General features: G+C 40.7%; 1 protein-coding gene across 1 annotated transcript in view; it reads right to left on the reverse strand.

The window, feature by feature from the left end:
- cacna1ba (calcium channel, voltage-dependent, N type, alpha 1B subunit, a) overlaps positions 1-17,006 on the reverse strand; it is a 380,512-nt gene that overhangs the window by 271,564 nt on the left and 91,942 nt on the right. The window contains exons 4-6 of the mRNA XM_060907396.1: positions 11,198-11,289; positions 10,552-10,704; positions 8,036-8,223 (exon numbers count right to left, since the gene is read on the reverse strand). Of these exons, the coding sequence (XP_060763379.1) occupies positions 8,036-8,223; positions 10,552-10,704; positions 11,198-11,289 (433 nt within the window). The remainder of the gene's footprint in view (positions 1-8,035; positions 8,224-10,551; positions 10,705-11,197; positions 11,290-17,006) is intronic.

The raw sequence follows: 17,006 nt of genomic DNA on the forward strand, positions 1-17,006 counted from the left end.
ATACGACTCCAGTTCTAGTCATTATAAAAAAAAAAAAAGTTCTCGTCATTATAAGTAACCGGAGGATAAACACTCCACTAACCACACCCACCAACTACTCCTAGCGACTTCGCGCCCCCTTGCGTTGTGCCGGTGAATAACATCGCGCACGCCTATTACTCCCCGCTCAACGATAAATTACAACTGTCTGCGAAAAGCTATCTGCGAAAGCCTTGTCGCAAGAGCATGCAGAGGCCTTTACAGCTTAGTGTTGTTGAATTCCTGAATTTAGTTGGTCAGAAGGTGTAACCTGGGTTCTCTCTCTCTTTCCCCCCACTCTGTCTGTCCCTCTGAGTTACATGTTGATCCTGAGATCGAGATGCTGACCTCTTCTGCTCCTCGGACCTGCCTGATCCATCCTGATGCCCTACATCTGGCTGGAGTCTCATCACATCACTCCTGTAGAGGACGGCCCCATGTGGACAGTCGAAAGTCGCACTTGAAGACGCTCTGGACACTTACAGTAATGCTTTTATGACTGAGGACTACCGTTAACTTGCTAACTTTAGGGCTGCAGTTGTCATGAACAGTTTTGCACTCAAGTTTCCATCAGTGAACAGTTTATAACTTCAACAAAACAGACTTCATGTTAAAACTATAATCAATTTCCTGGTTACACAGTTATACTTTGTGACTCTATACAGTAGGACACTGTTATAGAAGCAAGTTATTTATAATCACATTGTCTGTTATCACCCAAATGAGGATGGGTTCCCTTTTGAGTCTGGTTCCTCTTGAGGTTTCTTCCTCATGTCGTCTGAGGGAGTTTTTCCTTGCCACCATCGCCACAGGCTTGTTCATTGGGGATAGATTAGGGATCAAATTAGCTCATGTTTAAAGTCTTTAAATTTCTGTAAAGCTGCTTTGTAACAATGTCTACTGTTAAAAGCGCTATACAAATAAACTTGACTTGTATACGTTAACAGTAACGCCAGCTTTAAGGAAAACCCCAAGTTTATGCCGTATTATTATATGGCATGAGCTACTTCCAGTAAACTCGTGCGCTCTGATTGGTTCCTTGATGGGCAGAATTTTTCCGTAATGCCCGTGGGCGATTACGGACTTTCTTTCCAAGGCGCCAGCTTTCAACGTTGCAAAAAACAACCAAAAATTAAAACAAAACAAAAAAAGATTAACTGGAAATCAAAATGGAATCAAAACTGGCCAAAACACAAAAGACAAACAAGAGTCACCGAGTTATTCAAGAAATGAGCAACGAAGAGCACTCAGAAACCGCTAACCGTTCACAGAAGTTCAGTTTTGAAACCGCTAGCCATTTATTCTGCCTGTGTGACTCAACTACGTTACAAATATGACATGACCGAAATCAGTGTCAAGCCTCATTATAATGACTGTCATATAATAAACTCCTTATTAACCTCGCTTACTCTGTCTTTACGGGAAAATATCAGACCTCAGTCGTCAAGACCTTGGTTTGATATTTTCCCATAAAGACCTCGGGCTCAGTTAAAAAGTAGTTATTAACACACTTTTTCAAAGACATTTTGGAAGGAGTCTCCAGTGTCAGTCAGAGGTAGCACTTTTTACTGAAGTTTTCCACCATGGCAAAAGCTAAGGACAGATTATTTTATGCTTCTATGATTTCAAGTAACAAGCTGCAGTTTTTTGTATTATTAACTTCAAGACAAACTGAGGGACTGACTGTTTCCAGTCTCTTTAATATATGTAATAACAGGAGTAGTTTTGTAGACGCTCTACAATTAAATGTAACTGGATAAAAGCATTTTAAAAAGTAAACATGGATGCTTTTCTTTAAAGGTCCCATGGCATGAAATTTTCACTTTCTGAGGTTTTTTAACGTTAAAATGAGTTCCTCTGACCTTCTTAAGTCACCCCAGTGGCTAGAAATTTCATAATGTGTAAACCAAACTATGCCCAACATTTGAGAATGGCGCGTCAAAACGGCGCGTTGATAAGCTCTTCCCTTTACTACGTCAGCAAGGGAGATGATCCCCACGCCCCCCCTCTGGATTCCCACCCACTGTATGGATTGCCCCGCCCAGTTGTAGTGAGGAGACCATAGAGGACACAACATGGCATCACCTAAGTGAGCGAAACATGGAAATTGCGCTGTACATGGATGTGACAACACAGAAAGGAGTCTGTTTTTACTGCCGACGGGAGAGCCCCTGAAGACGCAGTGGCTTAATTTTATTTACTTCAATAATACGCCGTCGAGTCTACCTAAGACGGTGTATGTTTGTCGGAAGCATTTTCCTGAGGAATGTTTCCACAACTTGGGACAGAACAGGGCAGGTTTTGCACATCAACTGTCACTGAAGCCTGGGTCCGTACCAAGCATCCCTGCCGCATCAGCCACAAACACCGAACAAGTAAGTGTATAACTGGTCGTTTTGCCGTGTTTTAAAATCGGTGCGTTAGCCTAGCAATGGCTACATTAGCTGTGCAGCTAACCGCTTCCTGCAGTTAGCCAGGTACTCTGCGCTACAAAACTAAAGAGCATGCAGCATGCTCTGTTAAACTGAGTTTAGTCTGGAAATTGACTGTAACTTATGAGCTTATGTTTGACTATTGCTCCGCAATGCATGTCTTCTTTTGGATAAGCGCTATGTTGCTGTAGTTGCTGCTTCTATCCTCTTTGGTTATGGAGTGCGTGTTCAAGCCTAGGGTATTATACGTTCATAAACTACCACTCCGAACACTCTCACTCTGTTCTCTGTGTCACGTTGAGTTTACGAAAGGAGTCCGAGGGAGAACGGGGTTTTGTCTTAGCAGCGTGGCTACAGGCGCTGATAGCAGCGAGTATGTGTGCGCGCAGCTTGGTCAAGCCCCTCTCCCCATGGCCCGCCCCCACCCTCTACCCTTCCCCGCCTCCTGCTTCTCATTAGCAAAATGACGCACTGGGAAAAGGGCTGAAATGGGGCTTTCTCCCAGGAGGCTATATTTACGTGCCGAGGGTTCATTTCGAGAAAGGCTGCGGATATAACATCCGGAAGCCTCCACGAGCCCGTTTAAAGCATCAACAAACCACCATGCCATGGGACCTTTAACAATTAAAATGGCTAGTGTTCGCAAATTTTTGCAGTATAATAAGAGGAATGAAACGCTCCTCAAAGACGTGCCATTATAGGAAAATAATCAAATTAAGGGTGATATCTGTAACTCTACTTTATTTCAGTTCACGACACCAACACATTGTTGATTAGTTTTTTCCACCTATAACAGCACTCTCTAACAGTTATTCCATGAAATCGAGTCGTACGGTACATGAGCTGATAGCTGACGAGGCACGTAGCACCGAGTTGGCTATAAGCCATGTACGACAAGATTGAGTGGAATAAGTGTTTTATTATATCCACATTCACTGGATTTTAAGAAACAGAGCATTTTTATTTCCTGCAAATTTGATAAATAAAAACTTTACACAAAATGCCTGACAAAATCATTTCCGCTCAGGCGGATTTCTTAAAAACCTATCGATGGCTACACGAATTGACTTGAGTGTTGTTTTTTTGTAGAAAGTGCCATTTTGCTGTTGTGCCGAAATATAGAATAGCTTTAGACATTTATTTAATTCTTCCTTGGACATTTCAGTTCTGTAATTTTCAAGTTTCTTTGAGCTTTTGAACCGGTCTAAAAAAATTAAACAAAGTTTAATGCTTAAAAGATGAAGACTGGAAACAAACCGGCGAAATGACAGTAGCAATTTGTGAAAAATATAGGGCTGTCAAACGATTAAAAAATTTAATCGCGATTAATCTCAGAATTTCATATAGTTAATCGCGATTAATCGCATTTTTTAAATATATGTAAATGAATAAGGCTTTTAAAGTAAAATGTTACAATTAAAATGGTGAACACATTTTATGCTAAAAGTACTTGTTAAAAACTGCTGGGACAAGAGAAAATGGTAAGGGAGTTTATTCACTCACATACTAGGCCAGGGGTGGGCAATTATTTTTTCCATGGGGCCACATGAGAAACAGAAAATTTTATGGAGGGCCGGACCAAAAGGCTGAACTAAATTCTGCATAATATTAATTGTATTTCTTTATATAAAGCAATAAATATCATTGTTTTTACAAGCTGCTAAGACTGGTAAGAGTATGGAAAAAACGAGGTTGCCTTACAAAAAATGTCATTTATTCAATCAAATTTCCCAAAACAATGGTTAACAAAATGTGAACGTTTGTACCATTTTTTTTCAGTCACATTCACCCCAAAACACAATAAAGACATCACAATATTGTCTTTCTACTCCAAATATCAAGCAAGATACATCATATTATAATAATGATGCCCACATTTGTAGTCTAATCAGCTCATTTGGTGTTTTTCAGTTTTTTATTTGTTCAGTGAGAGAAATCTCGTCTCTGTTGGTCTTTAACGAGTGCATCAGAGTCAGGTTGAACGTCTGAGGTGGAGATGCGAAGCACAGCTGACAGATGATCATCAGTCGATTCGGTGTAGGTATCAGATCTACAGATCGGCTCGGGCTCCGGCGCCTGCTGGTGACGTCACACTATGTGATTGGCTGGACCGTTTGAAGGATGACGTGCAAGTTTGTGGTTGGTCTGGACAAATTACGGAAGTAGTTATCGCGGGATTAGGTTTCGTGGGATTTCATGTCATGTTCATGTCGCGCGCATTGCGTTTTTGTTGAACACAACTTCAAAATAAAAGCAATGCACGTTCAGTCCATGCATGAGGTAAAATTAGAAAATACGTTTATTTTGTAATTTCTAATTAACCTTACGCGGGCCGGTCAGAATGAACCAAAGGGCCGGATGCGGCCCGCGGGCCGGAAAATGCCCAGGTCTGTACTAGGCAGTACTGAACATACAAAACGCAACATTGGATTTTGTGATGGATTAGGGAGCTGTAGACCCCGTTCACACGTAGCCGGGTATCTGCTAAATCGAAGATATTTTTCTACGTTTTGGCCTGTCATCCACATGAAAACACATCAAAAACGAATATTTAAAAAAACTCCGGGCAAAGTGAAGATTTTTGAAAACTCCGTGTATGCCTTTTCGTGTAGACAGAGATAACCAGAGTTTTGCGTTTTAGAACGTCACAATCTGCGCCAAAAAAAATGACAACAAATCTGCCCTGACTTCAAACGTGCAACCTTTGTTTACTGCAGAAGCCAGATTAAGCATGGATTTAAGCTAGCCGCACACCACGGCGATCCACGCGGTACCGAACCGACCCATTTCAGAGCCGACTCCCGACAGGGCACGCACATATCCCCCGACTGTTGACGAGTGCAGTCGCGATTGAAGCGACACGTGGCAACTTAATAGCTTTGTGTTTGGCTATTGGATATAGTTACTGTTAAATCCAACACTTGAAGATGCTACAGGCTGAATTACAAATGACACAACATGGAATATGTAGCGCACTATCTAGGCTGCATGAGCTATTATTTCCAACCTTAAATAGTGCACTTATATAGGGGAGTTAAAGCGATCTGGAATTCAGCCACACAACTTGAGCAGAGTGGCTTTCCAGCCTACTGTGTCTATGGATAAAGCTTCAGTCTATGGAATTACAGTATATACCTGCATTAGCTGCTACCAACACGTATTTCTCGCGCTAGAAATTGTGTTTAATGATGTCACGTGTTATATGCGAAAGATATGATTGGCTATTGCTAGCGATTCTCGCCGATCAGTCTGGCTCCCGATTAGTTTTTCGAATCGGCTGTGAGATGAGTCGGTACCATCGAAAACTAGTCTTTACGCCTGACTCACGACTTCAGTTGGCTCGGTACGCTGAAAATCGGCGTAGTGTGCGGCTAGCTAAAGAGTAATGGATCGGAGTAGTGCCTTGAAAGCGTTAATTATTGTGCAGGTGCTATTTACATGTTTAATTTTAGAAGCCCAACTACTGCTCCAAGAGCACAGGCGATATGATTAGGGGGTAGGATTTGGGGAAATAACCATCTACAGGTTTGGAATGCTTATGAATGTGATTGAAAACGCAGATGTTCGGTTATGTGTGGAAGGGATTTTTTTCGAAGACGAGGTGGTGTGGATAAAACATTTTTATAAACGGAGGGGGGGAAAATGTTCGGTTTTAAAAATACCCGGCTACGTGTGTACATGGCAGTAGTCTCAAATATAAAACATGTAGTCACATACTACTGTGTCTCAGTTCAGACATGTGTGACAAAAGAAAATAAAAATGAAATAAAACTTCAATTGTGCTGGAGTTGTATTCAGTCACAGCCTATAGGACTTCACTAGCCTAGTAAACTAGACCCACCCGCCTAGCGGCCAAAAATATTTTTGCCTAGCGAGTGGGTCTAGCCTCGCACCATATAAACAAAAACACCCCGGGCATCAAATCGTGCCCGCCAATCACAACGCAAGGTTTTTGTTTGGATTCTTTGGGCGGGCTTTTGCAGGAGTAACGACAAAGCTGCGCGACGCTGGAGAAAGCACAACAGGAAAGATGGCTACGGCTAGTGAACAGCGCACGTTTGACTCCGCTTTGGAATCAGTTTTAGAAGAGTTAGACTTGGAGTTTTCGTTGAAACATGAGCAGGAAGAGGCTGTCCGCTCATTCCTTTTCAAGAAGGACGTTTTCGCTGTTTTGCCGACCGGCTATGGCAAAAGTCTGATCTACCAGCTGGCTCCGCTCGTAGCCAAAAGGATGGGGCTAGTTTGTGCAGTACGAAGAATTAATAAACAGCTTTGAAACATTACTTTTTGATTGTTTCTTATTTTCCCGTTATTTTAAATTTAAGGGAAATTATTTCACCAAACACCACTAAATAAAAACTCTCAAACAGTTTAAGCAAACCCTTGAAAAACACTTGAAAAAAATAAGAGTGTATGTTAAGTATGTGGTACAGACTCCAAACTTGTGGTCATTATCTCCAAACTTCTTAATATCTAGAACCTGTTTATTAATTAATACGCATTTTGAAAAATTATTTATTTCAAGGCCTCCCCCACTGCTTTCTGTCGCTCTGACTACGTCACAGTCACTGTTGCGCTGATTGGTCAGAGCGTTGGCCTATACGCACAGAGACAGTTTGAAAGACAGCGGGTTGTTCCTCCCACACCCGTCGGAAATGTCTACGGATCGAGGCCAGACTAAATATTCACATTTAGTCTGGCTTGCCAGGCTAGGACTTCACAGTACTGTGCAAACAAAAATAAATTGCAGTTGGACTTCAATAAAGACATTTAGTGTCATATCACAGTGCTACAGCATACTGAAATCTCACTTTACAAAAGTATTTTAGAACTGCAAAGTGCATACCGAAACCAACTCAATCACACTCTACTTTTGAAATGAAACTTCCCGTTTAACAGACCTTTCTCCATCACTCACACTTACTCTTATTGAAGCAGCGCGCGACAAGCCTCAACATGAACTACGGGTGACTCGCAGGGCCAAATTAGAATTTGCGTTAACGGTACTATTTTTTTTAAATCGCGATAAATTGAGATCGCGTTAATGCGTTATTATCGCGTTAACTTCGACAGCCCTAGAAAAATACTATAATAATAATAATTCTTGAAAAAAAAAAGACACATTTTACCATCAAATACTTTCATTCCATATTTTTTTTTGGGGGGGGGGGGGGGGGGGTGTTTTTGAGCAGAGTTTCTATTTCGTCCTTGGTTGGTTCAACAACACGTGCCACCATTTTGTATTTCTCTACTCATGGTATATGAGCTGATAGCTGAGTAGTAGAGTAGCCAATCAGAGTGCGCAATTGCTCATATCCAGTGAATGTGGATAGAATAAAGTGTGTTATTCCTTACTTGACAAAATGGCACTAGATACAGCATGTAACAGTGAATGAATCATTAACTCCAGCCAAACCGAGTTTGCTACTAAACCTATCACCAGCATTACTTTGCAAGTTCTTTCATTGATTATTACGCCATTACTAAAGCAGCAATTCAGCTCAGGTAAGTTCAGGTCAGCTGGTGTGATTTTACTTCAAGTCTGGTTATATAAACGAGTAAAAGAAATACAGTGTTAGACTCACATTGTAGAGGATTTCCACCCAGCCCTCCATGGTGATGCACTGGAAGACGGTGAGTACAGCAAAGAGAATGTTGTCAAAGTTGGTGATGCCAAAGTTTGGGCCAGACCAGTACTCTCTACAGGTGGTGCCATTTCCACAGGTGTTAGCTGGAGCATGCAGGCCACATGGAAACTCGCCCATCTGCTCATCTGAGAGGAGGATACACACCACACAATCCTACTCCAACCAGATACTAACAATCATATTTGATTTTTTTTTTAAGTAAGAGAGATGCAACTTTGTCTTTTATTGGGAATCCCATGTCTACAACCCCGATTCCAAAAAGGTTGGGACAAAGTACAAATTGTAAATAAAAACGGAATGCAATTATGTGGAAGTTTCAAAATTCCATATTTTATTCAGAATAGAACATAGATGACATATCAAATGTTTAAACTGAGAAAATGTATCATTTAAAGAGGAAAATTAGGTTATTTTAAATTTCATGACAACAACACATCTCAAAAAAGTTGGGACAAGGCCATGTTTACCACTGTGAGACATCCCCTTTTCTCTTTACAACAGTCTGTAAACATCTGGGGACTGAGGAGACAAGTTGCTCAAGTTTAGGGATAGGAATGTTAACCCATTCTTGTCTAATGTAGGATTCTAGTTGCTCAACTGTCTTAGGTCTTTTTTGTCGTATCTTCCGTTTTACGATGCGCCAAATGTTTTCTATGGGTGAGAGATCTGGACTGCAGGCTGGCCAGTTCAGTACCCGGACCCTTCTTCTGTGCAGCCATGATGCTGTAATTGATGCAGTATGTGGTTTGGCATTGTCATGTTGGAAAATGCAAGGTCTTCCCTGAAAGAGACGTCGTCTGGATGGGAGCATATGTTGCTCTAGAACCTGGATATACCTTTCAGCATTGATGGTGTCTTTCCAGATGTGTAAGCTGCCCATGCCACACGCACTAATGCAACCCCATACCATCAGAGATGCAGGCTTCTGAACTGAGCACTGATAACAACTTGGGTCGTCTTTCTCCTCTTTAGTCCGAATGACACGGCGTCCCTGATTTCCATAAAGAACTTCAAATTTTGATTCGTCTGACCACAGAACAGTTTTCCACTTTGCCACAGTCCATTTTAAATGAGCCTTGGCCCAGAGAAGACGTCTGCGCTTCTGGATCATGTTTAGATACGGCTTCTTCTTTGAACTATAGAGTTTTAGCTGGCAACGGCGGATGGCACGGTGAATTGTGTTCACAGATAATGTTCTCTGGAAATATTCCTGAGCCCATTTTGTGATTTCCAATACAGAAGCATGCCTGTATGTGATGCAGTGCCGTCTAAGGGCCCGAAGATCACGGGCACCCAGTATGGTTTTCCGGCCTTGACCCTTACGCACAGAGATTCTTCCAGATTCTCTGAATCTTTTGATGATATTATGCACTGTAGATGATGATATGTTCAAACTCTTTGCAATTTTACACTGTCGAACTCCTTTCTGATATTGCTCCACTATTTGTCGGTGCAGAATTAGGGGGATTGGTGATCCTCTTCCCATCTTTACTTCTGAGAGCCGCTGCCACTCCAAGATGCTCTTTTATACCCAGTCATGTTAATGACCTATTGCCAATTGACCTAATGAGTTGCAATTTGGTCCTCCAGCTGTTCCTTTTTTGTACCTTTAACTTTTCCAGCCTCTTCTTGCCCCTGTCCCAACTTTTTTGAGATGCGTTGCTGTCATGAAATTTCAAATGAGCCAATATTTGGCATGAAATTTCAAAATGTCTCACTTTCGACATTTGATATGTTGTCTATGCTCTATTGTGAATTCAATATCAGTTTTTGAGATTTGTAAATGATTGCATTCCGTTTTTATTTACAATTTGTACTTTGTCCCAACTTTTTTGGATTCGGGGTTGTACACTTCTAAGCTTACAACAAGGGTTTCCTCTTAAGAAAAGCTTGCAAGTGAAGCTTCACTGGAAAGTTAGAACCTTTCCAATAGGGAAGCAAAAACTATTCCATGTTGCACCATTAAGAGTTCTTCAGGTTCTTCTTCTGGGGGTTCTTATTCTATGTAGAACCACACAAGACAGCTTTTTACAAAATGCTTTGCAAGCTGGAATTTTGAACCACCCAAAAACCTTTCAGGAGCACCTTTTGATAAGACGTATGCATGAATTGTCAAAACTGAACTGTTTTATTTCCAAAACATGGCATAACTACAACAATTATTAATACGTTTAGACTAGAGAAAGACTCAAACTGTCTCTTCACTTTGAGAGAAAGACTCCCTTAAGATTTCTTTTTTGGTTTGCTCCTCTGGGATTCAGCAAAAATTCCAAGTAGAACCATTTAAGAAGAACGAACATCAAGTGAGGAGACCTTGAAGAAGTATTTGTTTGAAGAAGTTTGCTTCCCCATCGGAAGTGATGTTTTCTCAACAGTCTTTCAAACATAGGAAAGAGTGGAAGCATAAAAGCATGAGTTAACTTGACAATTAACTTGCAGAAAGATGAACATACTAGTTTCGTCGCTGAAGCAGGCACGGTGGAACTTGCCCATGTAGAAGTCCAGGCCAATGATGGCAAACATGAGGATGGCAAAGAAAAGCAGCAGGCCAATCTGCAGCAGAGGCACCATGGCTTTCATGATGGACTTCAGGACCACCTGAAGACCTGATCACAGAGAGAAAAGATCTGAGCACTCCGCTGTCAAAAATATCTCTGCTCATAAAATTTCATCAAATTTCTTTAATTCCCAACTTACAACTTTAATTCCTACCAGCAATTAATAATACAAAAATGAATTAAAAAAACTAATGTGGTTTCACCTTATCCTCTCAAAGCGTACAGATACACGACTGAGAACAATAACGCTTCAAAGGTAGCAGCAAAGAACGCTGTTGCCTCTGGTGAGTGTATGTAGCTAGTACGGTTCGATTATTTTGATTATCTGCTAATCCACTGGCCTGTGTACCTCCACAATCCTCTACACACTCACAAGAGACAAACTACAAGCTAGTGTGAATGCAGAGCAACCGAACTGCACTAAAACAACATCTGAAAACATTTTTCACTTTATTTCAGTGTGGATACCTGCAACTTATTTGAATTTATCTGAACTAAAGCTCTATAGAAAGAGTTTACTGCATAACATCTTGTAACTTACTGGGAATTCCAGACACCAGCTTAAGTGGCCGTAGGACTCGCACTGCCCTGAGCGTCCGCAAGTCGAAGTCTGTCCCAACGGTAGTCAGAATCCTGCAAAAACCCAAAAAAGCACACAGCATTAGTAAAGAGCACGTTCAACAGTAGTGACAGGAAATGACCGAAGATGATGGGATGCGCACAGTTCTGTGAATACAAAGTAGAACATGGAGCCACTTTTATGATTCTCAACATAGTGAAAAAACAAATTCAGCTTAAATGTGATCCTGGTGGAAAACATGACCAATTAAAAAAGGCAATCCACCATTAATTGTTCCAGCATTACAACAGGCTTTGGAATGGATAGAACGACAGATTAAATCTCTTTGACGTCCACACAGTGCTTTTAAATGCATTCACTATGCTCCTCAGTAGGCTCATCTCAGTACTGAATGGTGAAAATGACTTTCTCCTGGGAACTTCCATGTAATCACAGCAATTCTGTTGAAAAGAGGACTGGTGCAAAGGCATACGTGCGCGCACGCACACATACACACGTACTTCTATCTTTGTGGGGACACACTGTCATTAATGCATTCCCTAACCCCTTACCTTAACCATCACAACTAAATGCCTAACCCCAACCCTTACCACCTTGACCAGGCACTGAATCCCATACCTGTGTGCCAGTGAATTAAAAGGGTGATCCCTGTTCATTACCTCGCCTGGAACGGAGTTCACCATGGGGCAAGGTATTGTTTTCGGTCGGGTTTCTTTGTTTTTTTATTAACAATATTACAGGAAAACGGCTGGACCAATCCTCATGAAACTTGCAGGATAGATGGGCATTGGTCTCAAATAGAACCTCCAACATTTTGAGGGCCATCCGGTCAAGGTCACCAAAAAGGTCAAAATCATTTTAGATATATAGATAGATACTTTATTAATCCCAGAGGGAAATTCAAGAAATTTTTTTTGTTCGTTTGTTTTTGTTCTGGCTACTGCTACATATAGAGGCGCTAGCCACTATGTCATCATGCTGTAAGAACAGTGTAACAATAGCGCACTGCGCATGCGCATACACGTGTTTCGATTAAAATGGCCGGTGAGTGTCCATAATTTGGTTCACCATTCAAAATAAATGGACTAGACTAAAGAAATCGCTTTCAGACATGTTTATGCTTATTACAGAGGGAAAGTGCGTTCCACTGAGCTCTAGCGCCAGGCCATTTCCGGGAAATAAGAGTTTGGGTCATGGCGACAGCGTGTGTATGTCAGCCTCGGTTCGGAGGTTTCAGTTTCGAAAACTAAGAGGTAAGAGTAGAATAATATAAAGTACTGACACTTGGTATATTTTATTTCTGTGATTTTTAAATTGTTCATTTTTGGATTACGCTTCATTTTTGTGGCTACTGCCTCATCGAGTAAATATATATGCTATATTTACTGTATGGACATGGAACCATCTCATCTCATCTCATCTCATTATCTCTAGCCGCTTTATCCTGTTCTACAGGGTCGTAGGCAAGCTGGAGCCTATCCCAGCTGACTATGGGTGAAAGGCGGGGTACACCCTGGACAAGTCGCCAGGTCATCACAGGGCGACATGGAACCAGAAAACAATTTTATTTATAAGCAGTAGCTATATGGACCCATAGGGTACCTATTTTTTTTTTTCGCGATCTCTTCCTTCATATTCATCATACGGTACGTGCTACCGGGCGAGGTTTGTTTTGCTTGGCACCACTTTTTAAAATTGTTATAGCAACACAGAGACCTAAGGTAAACCTAATTCTAACCTTAGCCCTAAAACAGTCCTTCAAAGAAGTGAGGACCTGCCAAAATGTCCTCACTTCTAAATAAATAAATAAAATTGTCCTAACTCTGTTGGTAAAAAAAAAAAAAAATGTATTCTGGTTCTCAGTATGTAGCAAGTATACACACACAATTGTGAATTGTAAAGGTGATGATACACAGGGCAACTTTTTGGGCTTTGTTGCCAGGCAACGTTGCTAATTCAACACTTTCCCATTGGGATTGGGCAACAGAATTTCTATCCGAACGATTTTGTCATTTTGGGCAACTTTTTAAGATCATCCAGTTGGAGTGCTAGCAGTGAATCACAGGACCACCTGAGAGCTTCTGAAATTTTCAACAAAGCTGGCGGTGTCTCAAGGTTGTAATTAAGACAATTTTTTTTCAGCTAAGTGTATACTGCCGTTAGCTAACCACTGCTCCATCGAGATTGAATGGGATTTAGCTAACTAGCGGTGTTTTTTGCTAACATAGTTAGCTGAAAGTTATCACTAGCTATGAGTTAGCTCTGAGAACTTCAGCAGTTCTTATCTGATTGGTTGTTGCTAATTGTCTGTTGCCCTAATTAGTTGCCCTGTGTCTCACCTGGTTGCCTATTGCCAGCAACATAGCCCAAAAAGCTGCCCCGTATCACCGTAAGAAGAGGAAAACGAATGCCGCATACATTAATATAGTTATCCTTTGTGCTTTAACTTCATCTCCTGTTTCAGAATTTCCCATGGAGAATTTCTGAGAGGCTTTGGAAATTATTTTCATAAAAATATAATTCTTTGCTGTTAAAGCTTGCTGTTTAGTTGTAACATGACAGGATTTGTAACCAAACTTTTAAGTCATATTCATAAACTATTAATCTTCACTTATCGCCTAGCTCATACTGTTCAACTTGACAGAATTTCTGAGAGGATTTTAAGTCATTTCCAGAAAAAAAAAAAAAAAAACATTCTTTGCTGTGAAAGTTAGAGCGGTGGCTACAATTATTGGACAGTCCATAATTATCAACACCTTTTCAGATTTACCAATAAGAAACAATTTCACGAAGGTGAGTTTCAGTTACAACAGTTATTATTGGTTAATTAATCAACCAGAAGTCCCGCCTCACCCTTTGATCTTGTCGTCTGATGACACAGCTCGTTACCTGAGATGGAAGTTTTTTTCAGCACGATCAGCAATTTGAGGAAAACCCGGATGTTATCAATCATCGCAGGTAAACATAGTGGAAAGATCATGGACATGTTTTTACTGATCAAATTCACTGATAATTCAGGATCTCCTTGTCGAAACCTACTTTGTTTCTTACTCTTTCATTTGAGAGTCGCCATTTTGTATCTAAACGCACGTTTGAGAAGTCACGTGAGGTGTCGATAATAGTGATCATTTTCACCATTGTCCACCATTATCGATACCCTGTGGAAGTGACATTTACAACTGTTATGTAGCGATCTTTGTGTAACATTGTTGAAGTAGATGAAGTACTTCATCAGTTCGTTTACATACATCAGAATTACTTCCGCATTTACGTAAGCATCGACATCGATATATTTATATAAAAGATATTTTGTACTAAATATAAGTCTATGTAAAACAATTAAAAAAAAACTAATGTTTTGTTAACGTAATGCCACATAATGACTATTTTTTTTTATAAATAATCATCTGGATGTCAATAATTGTGGAACGGTGTCGATAACTGTGGACAAAGGTGTCAATAATTGTGGAATGGTGTCACGTGATCTGATACGCTAAGTAATCAGGAATCAACTCTTTTTTTTTTCCCCAGTGGAAGTTTGAGTAACTATTCATGCACAATTTATGTACTGAAAGTCTTTTCTACTTTTGCAGTGGCCAAAAGTTTGTTAAGGTGTCGATAATTGTAGCCGCCGCTCTAGCTATTTAGCTAACCCGACAGGATTTCTGAAACAATCTTAAAGTCATAATGTTCATAATCTTCACATAATGCCACCTTCCCAGCCAACAAGAGCTAACTTGAGATAATTTTGAGAGGATTTTTAAGTCACAAAACAAGAAAATTCTGAGAGGATCTTTAAGTCATTTTCATTCCAAAAAAAAAGCATTATTTGCTGTTAAAGTTAGCTATAGCTAACCTGACAGGGGTTTTGTTTTTATCTCATCTCATCTCATTATCTCTAGCCGCTTTATCCTGTTCTCCAGGGTCGCAGGCAAGCTGGAGCCTATCCCAGCTGACTACGGGCGAAAGGCGGGGTACACCCTGGACAAGTCGCCAGGTCATCACAGGGCTGACACATAGACACAGACAACCATTCACACTCACATTCACACCTACGCTCAATTTAGAGTCACCAGTTAACCTAACCTGCATGTCTTTGGACTGTAGGGGAAACCGAAGCACCCGGAGGAAACCCACGCGGACACGGGGAGAACATGCAAACTCCGCACAGAAAGGCCCTCGCCGGCTACGGGGCTCGAACCCGGACCTTCTTGCTGTGAGGCGACAGCGCTAACCACTACACCACCGTGCCGCCCCTGTTTTGTTTTTATATAAATGTCATTTTTGTTTGCCGTTAAAGCTAGTCAATTAACTCACACGAGTTACAAGATTTCTGAAAGAATTTCTTCATGATGTTCATAAAAATGTTCAGCTAGCTAACCCAAGCTAATTGGACAGGATTTCTGAGAGAAACTGTATTAAATGCTCATATATGAGCTAACTTGTCATGATTAATTAAGTTGATGTTGAAGTGATGTTCATAAATATGCATATTGTTTACTGCTAACACTAGCCAGTTAGCTAGCATTAGAAAAAAAAATGGATAGAGGAGACAAATTCAGAGAGAAAAGAATAATTCAGGCAGAAATTCATTTCCTTAAAAGTTGTGCTTTCTTAGCGGTCACTTCAAAACTACTGTCCGACAGCAGGAGCTTAACACGGTGTTGAATTTAATTATCAAATCCTTTTATCCTCAATTAACAAACATGCCAAATAAATCCTCTCCACCTTGTCCTTACCTTACACTAGTACCTTTTAATTCACTTAATACACTTCATTTAAAGCTAATTCTTCCCCAATGTCTAATTCAAATTAGCTTGTGAAGGAATGGAAAGGAATGGAAATTTCACACTCCCCTGGAGTCCTTCTGGATTATTAGCGGTGTCGGTGAGGATTGGTGTTTTTGGCTGCAGTAACCATTGAAAAGGCAGGAACGTGTTTTAGATGCTCACTGGGGAGCTCCAGCAGCAGCGTTTTGACTTTGACTTCTACTGGAAGGTTACATTTCACACAGAATACTTGATCAAATGTTACCCCATTAACTGTTTGAGGCACCAGTATCTAAGCACAGAAATCATTACTGATTCTGCTCTACATTCACATAACGTCAGTGAGTAAAACCGAAAAAGAAAAGCCAAGCCAAAGTAATACTCTGCACTGTCTTGGGGGCAGTTTCTCTCTCATATCCCAAGGCACATTTTAAGCTTGAGGTATAAAAGAGAAAGACATAACACATTTCCAGTAAATGTTCAAAACGACTCCATTAAATAGCATAACCTAAAACAGACATCAATCGGGTACCTTCTACACCAGATGCCATTTTTCAAGAACAAGTCATTTATTTCTGTGCTTTCGTTCATTGCTTTAGCAAATAACAGCACACGAATATCTATAACGAGACAGTTAATAATGGCGTAGCTCACTCCGGCCCCGCCTAGTCCAAAAGGAACGATCTAAAGTGGGCCACCTTGCGCAATAAATGTTGCAAGCTACGTATATACAAGCGATATATAGCAGCTATATCCACCCTAGGAATACCGACCTATTTGCCAGAAAGAATCCAAAACGGTGAGCAATTGACCGAGAAGAAGCGATTTTTGTTGAATTGCTCATTAAGGCTTAATTAGTCCATAAATTCATGAATAATTGTAATTAAGCAAATCTGGGTAGAAGTTATATGCACCCTAGGTACCCCTACCTTCATGCCAGAAAGAATCAAAATCAGTGAAGAATTGAGGGAGAAGAAGCGATTTGTGTGGAAACTGCTTGT

Source organism: Neoarius graeffei, chromosome 24 (assembly GCF_027579695.1).
Source record: "Neoarius graeffei isolate fNeoGra1 chromosome 24, fNeoGra1.pri, whole genome shotgun sequence".
Taxonomy (NCBI): domain Eukaryota; kingdom Metazoa; phylum Chordata; class Actinopteri; order Siluriformes; family Ariidae; genus Neoarius; species Neoarius graeffei.